The sequence below is a fragment of the Camelus bactrianus genome, chromosome 31, assembly GCF_048773025.1.
Source record: "Camelus bactrianus isolate YW-2024 breed Bactrian camel chromosome 31, ASM4877302v1, whole genome shotgun sequence".
Lineage (NCBI taxonomy): Eukaryota > Metazoa > Chordata > Mammalia > Artiodactyla > Camelidae > Camelus > Camelus bactrianus.
Genome location: NC_133569.1, coordinates 20,196,819 through 20,216,367, shown reverse-complemented (window position 1 = coordinate 20,216,367; position 19,549 = coordinate 20,196,819). Strand labels below are relative to the sequence as shown.

The following is a 19,549-nucleotide window of genomic DNA, read 5'->3' as shown; positions in this document are numbered from 1 at the left end:
CTGGGAGTTCAGGATTTACAGATCCAACTACTATATATAAAATAGATAAGCAACAACGTCCTACTGTAGAGCACAGGGAACTGTATTCAATACCTTGTAATAACCTATAATGGAAAATAATTTGAAAGGGAATATATATATATATACTTGTAAAACAGGGGCTATGACAGTGATGTCTTACAGAGTGATGGAGAGTCAGCGATATATATATATATATATATATATATATATATATAACTGAAATACTATGCTGTACACCAGAAATCAATACAACATTGTAAACCGACTATACTTCAATAAAAAAATTTGAAAAAAAAAAAGAATCGTCGTGAACTGAGCCGACTCCTTGCCCTTTTTTGGTGGCCATATTTCACTGATTCACTGATTGAACACGTTTGACTGGGTGCCTCATAAAGGTCCGGCAATTCAGTTAGTAGTTTACAGCTTGAGCTCTGGGGCGGCCAGACTTCTAGGTCAGAATCAGAGATCCATCCCTTACTATGTGCCATTGAGCCTCAACGTCTCAGGGCCTCAGCTTCCTTAATTACAAAATAACAATAATAATAATAGAACCTGCATCGTTGGGTGGTTGTGAGGATTCTGTGAATCAGTGCATGTCAGACATTAGAAGGGTGCCGGGCACTCAGCGGATATGCCATCTCTCTGTGTAGGGCACTGTGCCCGGTGCTGGGGGCAAGCAGTCAGCCAGGCTGACCTGCTATGGGCTCTTCGTGGTTTGGAGTCTAGCGAAATGGTCAGACCAGCAAACCATGACATGACATCCGGAATTTATTCATGGTCAAACATATCATTAAAAGATATGTTTTTAAGCAGAAGCAAGGCCCAATTATACTACAGTGTATTCGGTCTCAGGAGGAGAGGACTTCAGGGTGACGTAGGGGCGCAAGAGCGGAGCACTAACTCACCCGCACGTACTCGTTCTTTCATTCATTAAAAAGAGCCACTTACTGGGTTCCTCCCAGGGTTAGGCACGACTCGTGATTCGGGGAAGCATCAGGGAACAAAACAAAGATCTCTCTTCCAGGAAGTTTACAGTCTACTGGCAGGAGACAGACAAAAACCTAAGAAAGGCAACTGTAAATAAGATAAATTAGACTGTATTGAATAAATAATAAAGCCACCTTACTGTCTATTGGAGGCAGAACTGGCACGATTCTTGACGGATCGTAGGTTCTGTGTGAGTGACAATGAGGATTCCGGGATGACCCCTGGGCTTTTGGCTTGAGCAAAGAAGCACACCTGTGAGGTCAGGACGGTTTCCCAGGGGAAGTGCCATCTCAGCAGAGGCTGGAAGGATGGGCAGCGCCCACCCGAGTGAGGAGAGCCAGGAAAAACGTGCCGGGAGCTGGAGCTTGTACCAAGGTGATGGGCAAAGACATTGTCATGTGAAGTCTTACCAATCCAGGGGTTCCCCACCTGCCTCGCGTGTCCACAGTGTTCAGGATTTAAAGGTAAATTTTCACATTTTTTGGGGGGAGGGGAGGAGTGTAACTCAATGGTAGAGCACATGCTTAGCATGTATGAGGTCCTGGGTTCAATCTCCAGCACCTCCATTAAAAAAGAAAGAAAGTAGAAAAAATTTTTATGTTTTCAGAGATTTAAAAAACAATCTTGACTTTTAGCATTCCGAGAAGCAACTCCTCCTAGTATTGTGTCTTCTCAGAGGTTGATAAGTGTGCATTCCATGACTTTTTCCAGTTGTTGATTTAAAAAAAAAAAAGTTGACTTGAACCCGGTCAAGGACAGAGTACTGTGTCACGCCTCCCTTTTTGCTGATATTAGCTTCATTAATCAATCTCCTTGGGCAGTGCTGCTATAAATCAATGCAACCATAAGATAATACTGCGTACTCCATCTTCCTCTATAATAACAGCCGTAAGGATCAAATGAGATAAGATACGTGAACGTGCCTGGAAGTTCTCCAGAGTTACCCAGGTTGCCATTTCTTAGTAAGATTTGGCCACTGGACGTCTGGGATTGGAAAGACACAGGGACTAAGTGAGCAACGCTGCTGCTGTCATAGAGCAGCTGAGTAAAGCCCAGGGCAGCCTCTCTGTATTTCTACCTGTAAACATGTGCTACATTGTAATAACCCGGCGCCTGGGCGAGTGCATAGCCTTTTAAAAGCAACGTGCTGTCTGTGCACCAAGCTGATCAGTTTTGAGAGACTGCTCTTATTCGTGAAGTGACTCTCGTAGATGTGAAGCAACTGGTGAAAATTTGAATTGGTCTTTTTTACTATAATTTTGAAATGAAGTCCATGAAACATAGCAAGTTGTGTTCATGCCCTGATTTTATATACTTGCATTTATCAAAAACATTTTGATAAAAATTTTATAGACGCATTTTTGGGGGAAAAAAAAAGAAAGAACATTTAAAAAGCAGAATTGGCTGCTGATTAAGAGACAGAAAATCTCTAGTGAACATCAGCATGCAATGAAAAATGTCCGTGACTACAGTAAGAGCTGTTACACAATTGTCAAACACTAATGGGAAACTGATATTTCTGAATATTTATATATACACATACATACCTACAGTGCTTTATATAACTTCTTTTTTAATCTTGTAATATAGGAATTAATGTGCGCATTTTATAATTGAGAAACTAGTGTCAGAGACGCTAAGTACTTTTTCCAAGGACATGCAACTAGGTGTCAGTGGTAAGTCAGGACTTTGGACTTCAAAGTTCACCTTTTCTACTACGCTCTGCTTCCTCCATCGAGCGAACACATGCTTGTGTGCATGAGTCTGTGCTAGGTTCTGGGCATATAAAAGGACGTAAAACTGAGATTCTGCTCTCCAGGACTGAAGATCTAGAAGGGGGATTAAGACACGTGCTGAAACAAACCACAGTACAAGGAAGTAAATGGTAGATGTCATGTAGGTGAGGTAGCACACAAATCCTAAAGAAGTTCAGTGGAGAGAAATGTATTTGGGCTATCAGGGTCAGGGAAGACTTCCTGGAGGAGGTAACATTTTCTCATTCATTTGCATTTATTTACTGGTAGCCTACTCTGTGCCAGGCATGGCTCTAGGTATGATGGGACACAGCTGTGAAGATGTGACACCCAATGTCTGTTTTCTTGAAACTTACAGTGTGTGTGTTGCTGAGGTGGAGGGGGTGGGTAGAGAATGCAAGAGAGGGAATAAACAAACAAACAAGATAATTTAAGAAAGTAATGGATGCTATGTATTTTTTAGAAAAGTGAGTGTGGGACTGGTTTGACTTGTTCTCCCTGAGGAAGTGACATTAGGGCTGGTAACTGAAGGACAAGAAGCTGTTCACGGGAAGAGCTGACACTGGATATTCCAGGCAGGGAATGAGTCCTGAGCCTCGAGGAGGGCACAAGACAGAACATTTGCAAGAACCTCAGGGAGCCAGGTAGATACGCAGAAGTCCGACCATGCAGAGCCTTGGGGAGTGTGGCGTTGGTGTCTCGGGCACTGTGAACCCAGCGGGGCTGCGTGCTCCTGGGAGAATGTACCGCTTGGGGATGCAGGGAGGAGCAGAGGTGCGAGATGTGTGTTGGGGATGTGAGGCTGCCTCTGTTCTTAACTCAGAGACAACAATGGAAAGATAAGGGCAGTGGTCACCCTAGATTCAGTTCTAAAGTGTTAGGGGACGGGGAGTTCTTCAGTGAATTCTCCATAGCACCGGTTCCCCGTGTACCTCATCCTTGTCCACAAAGAGAAAAGAAAAAAAGAGGATAAGTAAGACTTTTTAGTTCTAGATCTATCCTCCACAAGTCTCATCAGTGCATCAAGACGTATTATATGTTGCCTCCAAAATATACAAATATTTCTGTATTCAGGTAGTTATGTATTGATTTATACATGTGGAAAAGTGTAGAAATCAGAGGGGCCCAGCTCAATACATTTCCACCAAATGAACAAGCTTCTGTAACTAGTACCCAAGTGAAGAAACGGAACACAACCAGAATCTCCCGTCTCCCTGCTGTTGCCGGGGAAGCACTGTGCTGATTTCCAACACCATTGATTAGTTCTGTCCGTTTTTGAATCTCACATAACAAGAATTTAATTTTGTCTATGATTCTGCTTCTGGCTTCTTTTGCTCAATTCCCTGTATGTGAGATTCATCCATGCAGTTGCCTCAAGTTGGGTATCATTCATTCTTGTTGTTACATGACCTTCCATGGCGTGAACATACCATCATTTGTTTATCCATTCTGCCATTGATGGACATTTGGGTTGTTTCCACTTGTGGACTATTGTGAATTACGTTGCTGTGAGTGTTTATATACATGGTACACAAAGTATGAGCTTCTGCTGGGTATATATTTGGAGTAGAATTGTGGGGTCCAAGCTTATGTGTATGTTCAATGACAGTAGACACTGTCACACAGTTTTCCAAACTGGACTATAGTGCTGATTAGTTTTAAAAACCAGTTAAAATACTCCTTCTGAGTATGTTGACCAAATACCATGGTTTTTGATAACCTGTCTTGGGTAGGCAGATTTCCAGGGAAAAACTACATAGCATACTATTACACAAACAAACTTCATGAATCACCACAATTTGGGCTAAATTGAGAATGTATTTCTTATGTCAAGAGGGACTCTGGTAATTAGCAAAGCAGAATTAAGGACTTTACAGTTTGTGTGAGGTGAGATTTTCCCATAGCCCAGAGCTTTAATTTTGGTAGAAGGTACCTTCTAGGCCAGTCTAGCATAGCTCAGCTGGGAGCCTTGATTACTGGTTCTCCATCTCCCAACACGGCAACCAAGGGATTCCATCCGGCTGTTCTTTGAGGCCACTCACAGGGTGTTTTCCCCCCACCCTCTGCTTCTGAACTGTGGAGAAGGATAATGCAGTGGTTATCCTGCTTCACTCTCCCTCATCTGAGAGATCCCCAGCTGCTGCTTTGTTCACTGGTGGCCGTGGGCATGGTTCTGTGTCTTTTACCTGTAAATTCACAATTGCTGAGCCATATTCTTCCAAACAGCACTTGAAACTGGGGTCTGCGCTTGTGATTTAAGTTCAGGAGAGACATGCCATGTGTAGCAAGGATGCTCAGGGCAGAGAAAACAAATATGGAACCCAAATGGAAAACCCCAATGATTGGTGTTCCAATAGCAATCAAGGAAGGGCAACTCCTGGAAGCAGTATGTCTTTATCTAATTCTGGTCTGTCTCCAAAGCATAGGCTTTTTATTTTTATGCTATATCATCTCCACTCTCCTAAAAAGCGCCTCTTCTATGCCCAGCAGTCTATTGAGACATTGGAAATATGGCAACTATGCTGCCTGGAGGATCATGATCTATGAAATCTGCTTGATGGTGGTGGGGTGAAATTCATCTGTGGAATCTGGCAAACGAGAGCATGTGCTAATGTGCTGTGTCAGGTGAACCTGGCCAGAGTGGAGCACGGATAACTATTGATTTTCACAGGGCAGGCATCTGAGATAAGACCGATGACAGCCATAAAGGAGTCTTATCAGCCTCTGGGGTTATTTCAAAGGCAGGTGAATGAAAAGTACTGAATGAAACACTTGCATTTTTATCCAATTTCTGCCACTATTCACCTCGGTCTCTGTGGACAAGTGACTTTCCCTCTTGGATCTCTTTGGTCACTGTGAGACGGGACTTGGGGACTATATCATATTGTAGGTCTCTCCAGGTCCTGGGCTTTGCAACTCCATGTTTCTAAGAAAAGCAGCACCCTCATTTAGCATTTGTGACATGCACTTTGGAAGAAAAGAAAATGTCACTATTTTTCTCTCCCATCTTCACCAACTGCCTGTGTTCTGAGCCTTGGGAGCTCCGGTACATCATGTTTTAATTTCCTGGAGGTGATGAAGGTCTGCAACATTTTAATGTTATTATGTAGGAATATGGAGCCCCTTTGAAAGAAATGCTTACTTTTTTAATAAGGAGTCCACTCCATTTACATCCTCATGGAATTTAGTGTCAGGGAGAGGTAAGACATGATGACTAGAACTGTAACACGAAGTAGAAGGTTATGAGAGCCGAAGGAGGCAAGAAAGAGCCATGGGGTCCAGCTGACTTCTTGAGGGTCAGAAAAAGCTTCCTGGGAGGGGAGCCACCTGAGCTAAGAAGTGAGTAGTTTTGACAGCTGGAGACCTGGACAGCACTCCCTTAGAAAGGAGAGCAAGGAGGGAACAGAGACATGGGTTTAGGGAGATTTTGGGATAGGAAGAAAAGCCATAAGGCCACAAGGAGGCCATAGGCAGGGTGACCATGTGCCCTAGTTTTCCTAGGACAGTCTCAGTTTATGCCCTCTGTCCTGGTATAATTCTCAACAGTGCCCCTTGCCATGCTCAAAAAGCATCCCAGTTTGGATGATAAATTACACAGTCACCGTAGCTATACGTCATGCTCTCTCAGAAGCCGAATCCCTCCCTGGCTGATAGGATTTGAGAGAAGAGAGGAATCAGAAATGACTCTAAGCTTGCCAGCTGGTTACCTGGTAAAACAAAGGTAAAATACAGGAGAAAAAAGCATGAAAAGGAGTCGCCGATTAGGAGGAGAGATTATGAATGCAGTTTTAGATCCGAAAGATAGAGCTGCAGAGGGATCAGCATACCATTGAGTCCAACTCCTCCTCTGGAAGATGAAAGGACTGGGGCAAAGGATACTGGTCAGGACTGGAACCCAGGCCTCCTCCCGTCTAGTCTGCAGCTCCTGCCTCTCGACCTCACTGTCCCAAGCTCACTAGTGTCCCTCCGAACTTGGTGTCTGCTCAGAGCCTGCGAACATGGCCTTATTTAGAAATATTTTTGCAAATATAATCAAGTTAAGATGACGTCATCCTGGTGGAGTGCGGGCCCCTCATCCAACATGACCAGCATCCTTATAAGAAGGGGAAATCTGGACATGGAGACACAGAGGGATGTGACAGCGGAGGCAGAGACCGGAGTGATGCAGCTGAAGCCAAGGAACGGTAGGATTCTCAGGAGCTGCCAGAAGCCAGCAGGAGGCAAGGAAGGTTCCTCCCTTAGAGCCTTTGGAGGGAGCACAGCCCTGCCAATGCCGTGATCTTGGAACTTTTAGCCTCCAGAACCATGAGAGAGAACATTGTTGTTGTTTCAAGCTGACCGTATGTGGTGTTTTGGGACAGTGGCCTTAGGACTGTGACCTGCCGTCTGTTACTACAGCTGACACTCCGGCTCCAGGTCGGAACTGTCTGGGAGGCACGAGAGTGCCGGGGCTGGAGTGCAGAGGGATGCTCGGATTTAAAGCAGAGCCAGGGTGGGGAACGGGACCGTGGGAATGGAAGCGAGGACCAGAGGGAAGAGAAGAAAGGAGCTCTGAGGACCGGCTGCAGGGAGGAAGGAGTGACCACGCGGGAGGCAGAGGGCGCTGTCGGAAGGGCAGGACGACAACAGAAGTGAGGGAGGAATTCCAGAGGAGGCCGGGTCGAGAGGTTGGCGTGGGGAGAAGCGGGCTGACTTGGCAGTGAGGTCACTGTGACCTTTACAAGAGCTCCTTTAGAAAAGCGCAGGGCTTAGAGACGGCGATGCAAAGGCTTCGGGAGTGAGTGCCCTGAATGGGGAGATGGCCAGCATGGATCCTTCTTTCAGGGACTTCAGGATGGAGGCAAGAGAGAGATGGAGCTGCAGCTTAAGTGTGGAGCTGGGAAGAGGGACTTTACCAGGTGATGGAGGACTGAGTGTATTTGCGGAAAAGGGTGAGGAGAGGGAATGATTACGATGTAAGCAGTCTTGATGGGTGGCTAGCGGGTGGGCCAAGGTCACCCACGCAGATGCTCAGATGTGGCACCCCCATCCCCCAATTCAGCCCATGTTTTGCCTCCACTCGGGCCTCAGCGCTCCTCTTCCACCCTCTCTGGCCTTGAGACATTGGCTCTGCGATGGGCTCTTGAGTGAGAGTGGGAAGAACCACAGCGCAGAGACCTTGGTGTGAAGAGGAGGCAGCTGGCATCCCTGGGTCTCATCGGTGGAAGTGCAGGGGCAGCTGCTGGGGAGGATGGCACAGGCACCCACAGAACAGGAGTCCAGGGCTGTCTCACAGCAGGGCGGCCCAGCCCGCTCACACGGGACTCAAGCCTGGAGTCAGGGGCAGCATGAGTGCAGCAAGCTCTTGGGACTTAGAGCAGATCAACCATCCTCTCTCGAGCCGCTGATGAAACCGCCTGCTCTGTCCCTTGCGCGTCCCCATCCTTTGTGAAAGGAAGCCTGGTAAACTGAGGCAGCTGTGCGTTCTCTGCACTTGGTGGCTCTGCCCCACCACTTCCTTATTTGATGGGGGACTCTGGAGGGAGGCTAGCTTCTCCCTCCATTTCTTCTTCTGTCTCCTAGGGACACTCATCACAGATAGAGCTTTTAGGGAACAAGGTGCTGTCCTTGGGAAAGCAAGGGATTCTGGGATTGCAGGGTCAGATGTGTATGTGAGGGAGGGAGCTGGCCTGTCTCGAGGCCCTCACAGCCCTCCCTGCAGATACACTTGACTTAAAAACACTGGAAATGTGGATCAGCCCCCGTTGTGAAAAAGACAAAATGCACATCCCCACCCTGGGACCAAACCCCATGACGCTCTAGGGGACATCACATCAGCTGCGCTCCCTCCATGGCAGGGGCCTCCTCTCTGGTAGAGGAAACCTGGGGCCCCAAGGGGGAGGCACAGCACTGGCTAAATTCTGGTTGGGGTGTTATTACATCTGTGTGTCACATGGCTGCGCAGGTGGATGCCAGGGCTTGAGTAATTAGTGTAAAAAAGTGAGAATGATTTTGGAGAAAACCTGGACCTCTTACATCTGTACCCTTAACTCCTTTCTGTCCTCTTTCCTCTCAATGACCCCAAATTATATATACTTCACCATGAGCTTTTATTCTATTTTCTTTCCTATATTTCATTGCCCATGTGTTGTGTCAACTCCCATGGTCAACAGGTAAGGAAGCCCGCCAACCAAAAGGGCCAGAGCCACATAGCTGGTAGATGGTGGAACCAGGGCTTGGATAGGTCCGTGACTCCAGGTCAAGTGATCTGCACCCTATGCCCTCTGTGGCTTCCTGTTTCTAAGTGGAACTTGACTCCCAGTTGGGCTAAGACAGCATGACGACATCTTCAGAACTTCAATGTTCAGGAACTTTACGTAAGACTTGGGTAGAACCAGCAAGTCATTCTGAGTCTCCTGTTCCAACCCACGGGGCAGGATCACTGGGTCCCTCTGCTGCTCTTTCCTTGTTGGCCGTGTGGCCAAAGCCCTGGGTTATGGCATCTGGGATGTCACCCCCTTCCAAGGAGGACTTCCACCGAGGTCGAGGACCAGGGCGGGCTGCTGTATTCTGATACCAGGAATGCCTCCTTCATTTTGATGCCCATTTGCTACTATATACAATATTGTTGGATGGGAGGGAGGAGCTGAAACCCAGGTTGGGTCCCCAGAGATGACTCTGAGATCCACACCCACAACCTGGCTTCCCAAGGGAACCTTCACCATGCTCTCAAAGGTGAGGAAGGCCACCTATTGAAGCTATGGTGCAGGGCTCAGGAGGCTGCCACCTGCACTGCCACAACTGCCTCTCAACATTCATGAACGAGGTGTCCAGACACTGCAGTGCTGTTGCAATAAGGAAGTGACTGCCCACCCCAACTGCCCCTAACCAAGAGTCTACGACTTTGCTAAGGCAGGAGACAACATCACAGCAGCAGGAAGGTGGCCTCTCTCTGCCTTCCATCTCCCAGATCTCCCTTGTTCATCTAACTGGCAGAATTTAAATCGCATCTAGGCTCCCAGCTGCAAAGGAGTCTGGGAAATGTGGTTTAAAATGTTCTGGCCAGTACAGTGTAAGGAGAGGTTTAAGATGGATGCTGAGGGCTAAACCACCGTATCTACCATGTATGGTGAGAAAAATATTGAATATTTATAATAAATATTCCATAGATTTTCTAAATGGCTCTGGCTTAACATTTATTTAATGATAGGATATGAACATGAATATATGTATATTCATGTATGACTGAACAATTGTGCTGTACACCAGAAATTGACACTACATTGTAAACTGACCATATCTCAATAAAAAAATTTAAAAAACCATTTATTTAATGAAATTAAAAGACCCCCACAAAATTTCTGTCTCTGAAGATGATGAGCATGTTCACAATTGCTAAGAGTCCTCTTAACCATCCAAAGGCTGACTTCTCTCCACCAGTATCACCATTGCAGAGGTCCGACAGTTTCTCATCCATTGGGAGATTATACCCCCAAGAGAATGATGCACTTTCATTCTTTTCATTTTTTAAGTTACAGAAATAATAGAAGCATTATTTGCCTGAAAAATGTAGCAAAAATACCTACAGTACTACATCACTCTCACAATAGCCACTTCACTCTTTTCATGTGCATATTGACATCTTTGTGAATGCCATGTTCATAGAGTTGTTGGTTTTTTCAATTAACTTGGTGTCATAATCATTTCCCATGTTGTTGCATAATGTAATCACAACTTTAATGGCCCCACAATATTTCACTAATACAGGCATCATAGTTTACTTAGTCATTCCACCCTAGTTGAACATTTTGGTTGTTTCCGATTATTTATTACTATGAATAATGCTTTGAAGAGTGTCACACATATCCAGACTTTTGTGTCACATGCCCAGAAGTGGGATAATGGGTTAACACTAAGGGTTTCCATTTTTGCATAAGTATCCACAAATTTTGATCAACGTTTCTTGAAAATCGCCTGTGGCAAAAGCAGGGACATTTTTCTCCAGCAACCACTACATACAGAGCTTGTTTCTACCCAGCACATCCCTAGCACTCATCTGGGGAGTAACCACAGGCAGCTACCACAGATGGGGAAATGGTGCCCTCAGCCTTGACGCCTCTATTACAGGGCTCACATCACTGAATCTCAAGTCCCTGGGAGCTGCCTAGGTTGCTATGACCTGAGTCTTGGAACCAGGGTGAGGCCAAAGAGTGGGTGCAGCACCTTCAGGGTCTTCCCCACCCTTCCATATCTCAAGGCATAGCTTTCCTGACCAGAAGCCTTCTCTGGATAAGGAGTCTGGTGCAGTGAAAGCTGATCAGCTAGAGCCAAGTCTTAAGCCCCAGAACATGCACGTGTGGATGCAGATGGCACGCTTTCAGGGAGCCTTAGATAAACAGACAGGTGACTCCCCTACTTTTTGATCCCTCTTCCTTCCCTCAGAGCAAGACAATTATTATTTAGGTTAAAATAAAGCAGCCTGGGTTACTTTTTATTTAAGAAGACAGCTTTGGATGAGTTTAAGAACTAGGAGACCGGAGTGTTTAAAGACAGGCAGATGCAATACTGAAAGACTCAACTCTCTTGGCCGCTTTGCGTCCTATCGTGAGACCAGGCCTCTCCAGCCCCAGGAAAACGTCCTGAAGCTGCCTACTGAGAAGGGCTCCATCCTGGTGACTACTTACTGTCTTCAGTCCAGGGCAGGGTGGTGGGTTTAGCCCCTTTGTGAGAATAAGAGGAACAACAAATTTTGCTCTCTGTTTTCAGTGAGAGAAAAAAATTCGAATAAATGGCTGTTCTCCCCAACAAAGCAGCCTGGCGCAGGACCGTGAGTTTTGACTTTGTCCCCTCCATAGTACACGCCCTCCTGTTGCACAAAAGAAGGTGCGCCACTCATACCGCGCAGTGGGTCCTCAATTTTAGAACTCCACTCCAACCCCACGTGGCCTCCGCCTCCTCCTCCAGCCACCATAACTGCTCCCTCAATGACACTCGCAGTAACTTCCCCGCTCCAGGCCAGAGGAATGCCCAAGCTTGCTGAGCAGTACTGTTTGCAAAACCCCGGGCTCTGGGGGAAGACTGTCCGTTGTTCCTGATCTCCCTCCAGCCTTAAGCATTTCCCCCTGCGGCTCGGCTGACCCTCTCCAGTGACTGCCCTCTCCTCCCCCGGCCTGCCCACAGTGAGACACCACCACCCCACCAGGAGGTAAGACAACTTCCCGGGACACCCCAACGTCTCCTCTCGCCCCCATCCGGTTGCTTGGAAATTTGCACTGGACAGTGACATCACACTGGGAGGCGGGTCCCCACTGTCCTGTACACCAATGGCGCGGCCGCGGCCGGCCTCTTCTTTTCCAGTGATTGGTGTCTAGGGCCCCTCCGCTCCACCCCGGCCCGCCATGGCGTCAGGCGCCGCAGCACCGGGGAGGTGGTTCCCACTTTAAAGAAGTGAAGTTTTTCGCCCCCTCCCCCTCCCCGCCCGCCTCCTGCAGCCTCCCGCGCCCCGCGGAGCCGGCGGATGGAGCTACGCTGCGGCGGCGTAGGGAGCCAGGCTGGGGGGCGCAGGATGGATGGGGACAGCCGAGATGGCGGCGGCGGCTGCAAGGACGCCGGGTCGGAGGACTACGAGAACCTGCCGACCAGCGCCTCCTTATCCACCCACATGACAGCCGGAGCGATGGCCGGGATCCTGGAGCACTCGGTCATGTACCCGGTAGACTCAGTGAAGGTGAGGCGCTAGGGGACTTTGGGGACAGAGCGATCCGAGAGGAGATACCGCGCGTGTGCGTTTGCATCCCGCGCAGGAGCAGCCGCGGTGCAGCTCCCCGCAACCGCGCTCTCCCCGGGGCCGCGGCGTCCCGGATCTCCCGGGGCGCTGGCGCACACCCAGCCGGGGAGCCGGGGAGCGCGCTGCGCAGCTCCTTCCGCTGCGCGCCCGGGCCCTGGGGGCGGCCCCCGAGCCCACGAGGGTGCCCCAGCCGGTGCCCCGCTCCGCCGCTCCCGCCGCGTTCCCGGCCGGGGTTCCTGGCGGCGCTGCGGCAGGTCAGGAGAAGTGGCGAGCGCCGCTGGCCTCGCTGGCGGCGGCAAGGTTCCCCAGGGAGGCGGCCGGTGTGGCTTTGCACAGTCTTACCGCGTCTGGCCACGCGATCGGAGGGTTTGCGGTCCCGGGTCATCGCGGCTCCCGCTGGCGAGCCCGGTTTCCCAGCCGCGGCGAGAGACAGCCGCCGGTCGGTGCGGGGTGGCCGAGGCTGCTCACACGTGTTCTGTCCCCGAGGGACTTGCTGCCGGAGCGCTAACCGCGCTCGCGCCGGGAAACGTGGCCCCGGCCCGGCCGCGCGCCCTCCGGCAGCCGGCAGCCTAGCAGCTGAGAGGCAGTGAGTGACATTTGCCTTCCCTTTTTGTTGCAGGGAGGCGGGCAGGCAGGGAGAGCGTGTGCTGAACAGCCTTTCTTATGGGTTGTGTAATAGGCGTTCAGTTTGCCCGGCACTTGCCGGATAGTTTTAAATGAGTTTCTGTAAGGAGGCAGCTTCGGCCAGGCGGATTTTGCCTGAGCTGCCCGCTGTCAGCCTGTTCAGGACACCGACTGTTTAGGGGACAGAGTGCTGCAGGGAAGTAAGAGCAGTATTGTCACATTGCACTTTTGTAGGCATAACTCATCCGATTCATACAGATTAACAGATGAAGAAACCGAGGCGCAGGGAGGTGAACGGGTTAGTTTCCCAGATTCATGCTCCATCTGTATCTTCTGACTGCAGCCCCAGTGCGCTTTGGGAGATTTGGGGGGGGGCTCTCTAGGTGTCAGTTGCTTTCAAAGGTAGGACCCACAGAGCTTCCCAGCTTGCGTCTGTATCCTGTTGCTGATGCTGGCCCCACATGAGCAGTGTAAAGGCCAGAATGTCTAACACAGAGGGTTTCCCCTGTCCTGGGCAGCCCTCAGAGCTAGCAGTCAGTGGCTGGACAGACATGGGTCCAGGGAGAAGGCATGGGTGCAGTTAGGTGAGGCCCAAGTCTTATATTGTGCTGCTTGGGTCTTGGGCCATCACCCCTTCTGCCCCTGCGGCATCCCAGTGGAGAATTAAAGGAATGGTCCTTGCCTGCCAGGGTTACGGAGGCCACAGGGAGATCTTGTCTCTTAGGTTTCCGAAGCAGCTCCAGGAAAAATCCTGGACAGATACCAGGTGGCATTTGCATAGGAAAGAATCCCTCACGTGTAATAAAATTCCCCACATTTGAAGCCGTTGTGTCAAGTGCCTTGGACGGAGTGTGGGAAAGTTAGGAGCTGGGAGGTGTTATTTGAGCAGGCACCGGACCCACTGAGTCACGGAGATGAATGTTCCATCAGGGAACTATTCTGTTTCTGAGGCCCTTGGCCTCTTTGCTGTGAGTTTGGTTCATGGCATCATTTTAGCTTATCTTTAGCATTAGGACTAGTCAGTCGGGCCTTTTGAGCTCCCTGCGACACTCCAAAGAGGCATTGGTCTCACGTGTTTAAATTGTGTGATCTGTGTTTAGTTTCCTCCCCGCCCCTCCTTATCCCCTGTGGATGTTGGTATGTTTCGGTCCAGGCGTCACTGTGTACTTAGTATTACCTTCTGCAGCAGTTTTCACCTGGGGACAGGTTAACATGGTGTACGTGGCAGAAGGAGCTGGTCTGGCTGTCCTGGACAAGTCATTCTGTGGGGCCTGACTGTAATGTGAAGGTTTGGATTAGCGAAATCAGTAAGGTCTTCTAGGTTCTGGGATTCTAATTCTGGCCCCAAATAATGACCCTTAGGGATTCTTCTGGTTTTTAGCGTGCAGGTTTGGCTTTAAAGCACCGCTTGTTTTTTGCTGTAACTTTCTGGGATTGCTCTTTGCATTTTGCAGCCAAGACAAAGGGCACAGAGAGAGTTAAGAGGTGTGAGCCCCGCTGCATGACCCCAGCAAGGCTGTAGCAGACTGCCAGGCTACGGCAAGCAGCACAGTTGTCTGTCCAGCACGAGATATCAGGGAGCGTCCATGCTTCAGTCATGGAAATGCTCTACTTGGGGAACCTGTGTTCCTAAATATTTGGGATGACGGAGACCATGAGTAACTGAGTGAAGAGCACAGGGTTGGGGTTGAAGCCCTGCCCTTAACTTGCTTCATGCCTTAGGCACTGTTCTGTGCCCTCACATTGTCACTCCTAAAACAGAGGCTGTGGACCAGTTCAGTATTTCCCATTTTTAACCTGTCCCCCTTTCTATGGACACAGAACACTCAATGTCCTCTTTTATGTTCCTTGAAATTTCAAGTAATTATTACACCTGAAGCCGAATCAATGTACATCGTATCTTGAAAAAGTTTACTTTGATTTTATAAGGCACGCATTTTTAAGATTGATCTTTTGAAGGTCAGTGAGTGTGTTAGATGGGCCTGTTTTTTCTAATTTTTCTCTCCTAGATAGTGTGGACCATGGGGCTCAGGACTGGTCACTTTCAACGAGCTGCTAGACTGGTCATAAGTGCAGAAAGCCAGCCTTGCTGATGCTTCGAATTGTAATATTAAATACACTTACCCATGAAGTCCCATTCCACCCCCACCATGTCACTTTAATGACCTGTGTTTTTCAAACTGTGGGTGGTGACCCATTAGTGGGAGCAACATTTTAAAAAAGCCAGATTGGTGAGAGTACAAAATACAAGCATGTATTTTGTGGTGTGAAGTAAGGAGCAGTATTGTTCCATGAAATTCTGCTTTTATGTGTGTGTGTGTGTGTGTGTGTGTGTGTGTGTGTGTGTGTGTGTGTGGTGGTCCTTGAGTGGCTGTGTGAAATGCACTTCTGGCTGGGGGTTATGGCCAAAAAAGTATGAAAAACTCTAAACCTAGTAATCTCGAATGCCTCTGGGGCTCCAGCAGTCAACAGCCTGTGATTATTAAGTGGGTATTTGGAAGACTTTTGGCAACTTTTCTGCTCCTTCCTGTGTCTTCCTGTCTCACTTAGCCACACGGTGGTGGCTTGTGAGTGTTTACTAATCTATCAAGGGCCAGGCTGCTGGGACCTCTGATTTTCTCCTGTCGGTTCCGACACCCTGCAGTGGTACCAAGGGAGGGGGCGAGGGGACTCCGTGGGCCTTTCACCAAAGGGTAACCACAGCTCGTCCCTTTCCGACTAGGCCTTTGCGGCAGGTCTGCCGGGAGCCTCTTCCTGGTGCTCCGGAGTGGCCAGTGGCGTGGGCGCCTAGACCAGCACTTGGGGTGGATGTGAGAACCCCTGGTCGGGAGTGCTTAGGACTGTGGGGAGAATGCCAGGTGGGTGGAGGAGGAAATTCCAACCAGATTAGGCACACCACTCGGAGACCAGGCTGAGTCCCGCGCTGGTGGTGAAAGCAGGGCCAGAAGGAAACAGGAAAGATTTGAAGCGAGGGAACTTCCGCCGACCCTTTCACAGCCCTTCTCTTGCTCTGCTTGTCAGGGAAACGCTGTCCGTAGCTCTGCGGGGGGAAGCCCTCCTTCCCAGCCGGGGTGCAGGCTGATCGCAGGGCACTGACAGCCGGCGGCCGAGGGTTAAGGCCCAGCCTTCTCTCGAGGAGCTGGTGGGTGCCGAGCCAGTTGGAAAGCTTGCTTGGCTTCGGGGGTTTCTGTCGCCGGCCCTGCCGAGCTCGGAGCAGCGGCCTTGAGCCGGGCAGGTGCCAGGGCGGCTGGGCATTCTTCCACTTCAGAGCTTGCTTGTCCTGGTCCCAGCAGGGCAGCCAACTGCTGGGGTCCTCAGGGGGCAAAGGCAGCTGCCAGAGTCCCCTCCCAGCCACTCCAGTGCTTTTGAAACCACATACAGTCCAGTAGATGCCATTCCGCTTCCAAAGGGCGTGAAGTCCCTGATTGCTCTAGCTCTTGTAACAAAATTAGAGTGTTTTTTCTGTCTCCTTCAGATCCCACCCCTCCCTTTTTTTCCCTGTCCTCCTTCAGTGGGAGCTTCTTTTCTAAAAGGTGGATTGCGGAGTGGCATGGGGTCTGAAAAGGAGGCCTCTTGAACTTCTGGCCTGTTGTCTGTTTCACGAACACCCAGGCCACGTGCTGATGTCCAGGGTCCGGGTCTGCGCTGCTGGAGGAGTGGGGGTGGGGATCGCACGGGTCCCGGAGTCAGCAGTTGGTCCCCACGTGACCACTTTCCTGCCTGCCACTGGCCCCCTCTGCCCAGAATGGGGGAGGGGGAGGCTGGGCCAGAGGAGTTGGAGGCGAGCCCCTAGGATTACAGTGGGCATGGATGGTGGCCTTAGCTCTCACTAGGGAGCGGCACTGGGATCTTATGGGGGATATCGATTACATTATTTAACCCATGCAGGGGTGTGCACGGGGTGGGGGTGTGTCCCGTGGAAGAGGGTTGCTGCTCTGTGGAGTAGGCCTCCCATATGTTTCCTGGTTTCCACTGGGCACGTCTTAGCTGTCTGGAGACCTCTCACTGGTGAGGGTTTTGTCCCATCGTTCTTTGGGGTGGTGACCAATCTCAGGACGTTAGTCCCGCTTTCCTTCTTTCACAGGCTTGGGCTCTGGACCCCTTCCGGCTTCAGGAGGGTTCCCTTTCCCTGACCCAGTGGAGGAACTGGCTGCAGTGTTCAAGGAAACCTTTGGCGGTCCCTCTTAGAGCCCAGAACTTTCTTTCTCTTTTCGTATCTCCCCTGGTATGCAACCTTTCCTTCTCAGAGACTTTTCCTTTTGTTTTTAATCTCGATTGTGAGTTCTGCTTTGCTCAAAGCCTGCCCTCCCCTCCCAGCCTCCACCTGGAATGTTCACTGCCACCATTTTTCCTGGGAGGCAGGTCTCCAATCACTTTCTCTTTCACTGCAAACCTGTTCCGTCTGAGCTGCGATTTCTCACCCTCAGAGAACCATCTTGGAGCGATTCAGATCCTGGTCTTGGCTTTACTGGTTGGGTGCGACGCTTTGCTTTCCAGAGTTCTAGTTTCCTTATCTGTCATGAATTTTCTTCCTGCTTTCTCTCTCCTGAGCCACCTTTCCTCCTGTCCTTATGTTCCTGTCATCCCTCGTGGAAGTTCCTTGTAACAAGCTCCCTCACCTCTTCCCCGAGTGTTCCTTCCTCCTCCTTTGCTGGTAGAAATCCAGCTCTTCTCCTGAGGTCCCCGCTTCCCTGAGCCTCTCAGGTAAAGGTGGTGCCCTCTTACTGTTCCTCGCCCAGCCTCTCCCCCTTTGAGGCCCCTGCCATCCACTTCCACCAGCATCCGTCCCTCATGTCTCCCGATCACTACTCACCTCAGCCTCCACCGGGGCCGGGATGGGTGGGGACAGGGGCCCTGAAGCCTGTCTGAGTGGCCTGGGTCCCACTTCCCATTTGGTGTGACCGGGGGCAAGTTTCTTCCCCTCTCCGCCCAGTTTCCCCCCTTCTCTGCCCAGTTTCCCCATCTGTAAAAAAGAGGAAAGGTGGTCCTGGTGTTGGGGTGGCTGTGAGGGTTAAGTCCTGAGAGCGCTTAACCGAGCCTCCTGTGTGGGAGGTGTCCTCCGGGTGTGAGCTCTCTTTCATCACCACTGTCGTCATCCACGTGGGGTCCAGTCACTCTTCCTCAGTCTCCGGCTGTTCCTCCACCACCAATCCCATCCTCATCCTGAGAACAGCCCCTCTTGGTCACTAGCCGTTGAACACCCAGTCCCCTCCATTCTTGACGCCCTCAGGTGGATGGCCTTTACCTCCACTGGTCTCGTCCTAACCCAGGACCTTGCTTGCTCTGAAATCGTATGTAGCCTGGCCACCGCTGTCTCATGGTCCCCCTGTGCTAGGTCTCCTGCCTCCTCTCTCGGCCCATCCCTGCCTTCCTTATCTCACCTGGACCCTAAGGTCCACCACTGCAGCCACTCTCGGGCCTGCGGTTTCTCTGCCTTTGGTGCTTCTAACACTGGCCTGCCCACCCCTGGTCCCCACCAGCCCAGCGGTCCGTTGGGCGGCGGAGCCCTTTAGGAGAAGCCTCCACTGGTACCCTGCGTGCCAAGCCTCTGGGGCCCCTAGCCTGGCTTTCCATCTTCCTCTACAGCTGCTTCAGCCCATCCTGCTCCTCAGACCCCACCCCTCCACTTTTTTCAGCCTCAGTGTGGCATCTGTCTTCCTGTTCATAGAGGAACCAGGACCCTGGTCAAACTCTTCTTCCTGTGACTGTCCTTCCAACTTGCCCACCGTCGCCCGCCCCTCCTCCTGTCATAAGGTTAGAGGGTCTTTCCTTCCTCTCAGAGTAGCCAGCAGAGGCCGGGAAGGGTGACGTGTAGGAACCACCCCATATACATGGATTTGAATCCTGGCCCTACACCTGGGCCACCTTACTTGACCTTTTGAAGCTCAGTTTCCTTGTCTGCAGAGTGGGGGTATTAATCCCAGGGCCTACAGCGTTGTCAAAAGAATTAAGTGAGGTGACGTATGGAAAGCTCTCACTGCAGTGTCTGGCGCCTAAGTTCTCAATAAAGGTCATAGTAGTGGCTATTTTGGTCATCTGTCTCATGTGTAGCCCAGTTCCAATATCATTAGCCTTCCCTCCCATTGGTTCCTTCTTAAAAGCATTCATATGTCCACGCTTGTCCCATCTTAAATAACAAACAAACCCCAGATGGCTCACCTTGACCCCACGTGCCCCGAGAGTTTTTTCTCCTTTAAATAACAAATGTTATGAAAGGATGGTTGACACTCACTGTCTGCCTCCTCTCCTTGTCCCTTCCCAGGCCTCTGGCTTTTGTGCCTACCACTCTGCTGAAACCCCCCCACGATGCTAGTTGTCTCCTGGCTCGTAAATCCCACCGTGGTTTTCCTGGCCCCTCTGATGATGGGCAGCGTCCTGGTCTTCCTTAGAACTCCGC

General features: G+C 50.3%; 1 protein-coding gene and 1 long non-coding RNA gene across 6 annotated transcripts in view; one reads left to right on the top strand and one right to left on the bottom strand.

Moving 5' to 3' along the window:
- The window catches only part of LOC141575724 (uncharacterized), a 29,799-nt gene extending 15,374 nt beyond the window's left edge, over positions 1-14,425 (bottom strand). For 2 of the 3 annotated variants that reach the window (XR_012503477.1, XR_012503479.1), the window contains exons 1-2: positions 6,590-8,464; positions 970-1,095 (exon numbers count right to left, since the gene is read on the bottom strand). This is a non-coding gene — a long non-coding RNA (uncharacterized LOC141575724). Of the gene's footprint in view, positions 1-969; positions 1,096-6,589; positions 8,465-12,870 lie in introns of those variants that run through there. The other variant, XR_012503478.1, reaches the window with a different exon arrangement.
- The window catches only part of SLC25A37 (solute carrier family 25 member 37), a 34,192-nt gene continuing 26,748 nt past the window's right edge, over positions 12,106-19,549 (top strand). For 2 of the 3 annotated variants that reach the window (XM_010954967.3, XM_010954966.3), the window contains exon 1: positions 12,106-12,468. In XM_010954967.3, coding sequence (XP_010953269.2) covers positions 12,259-12,468 — 210 coding nt within the window. In that variant the 5' untranslated portion in view covers positions 12,106-12,258. The remainder of the gene's footprint in view (positions 12,469-19,549) is intronic. The other variant, XM_074355723.1, reaches the window with a different exon arrangement.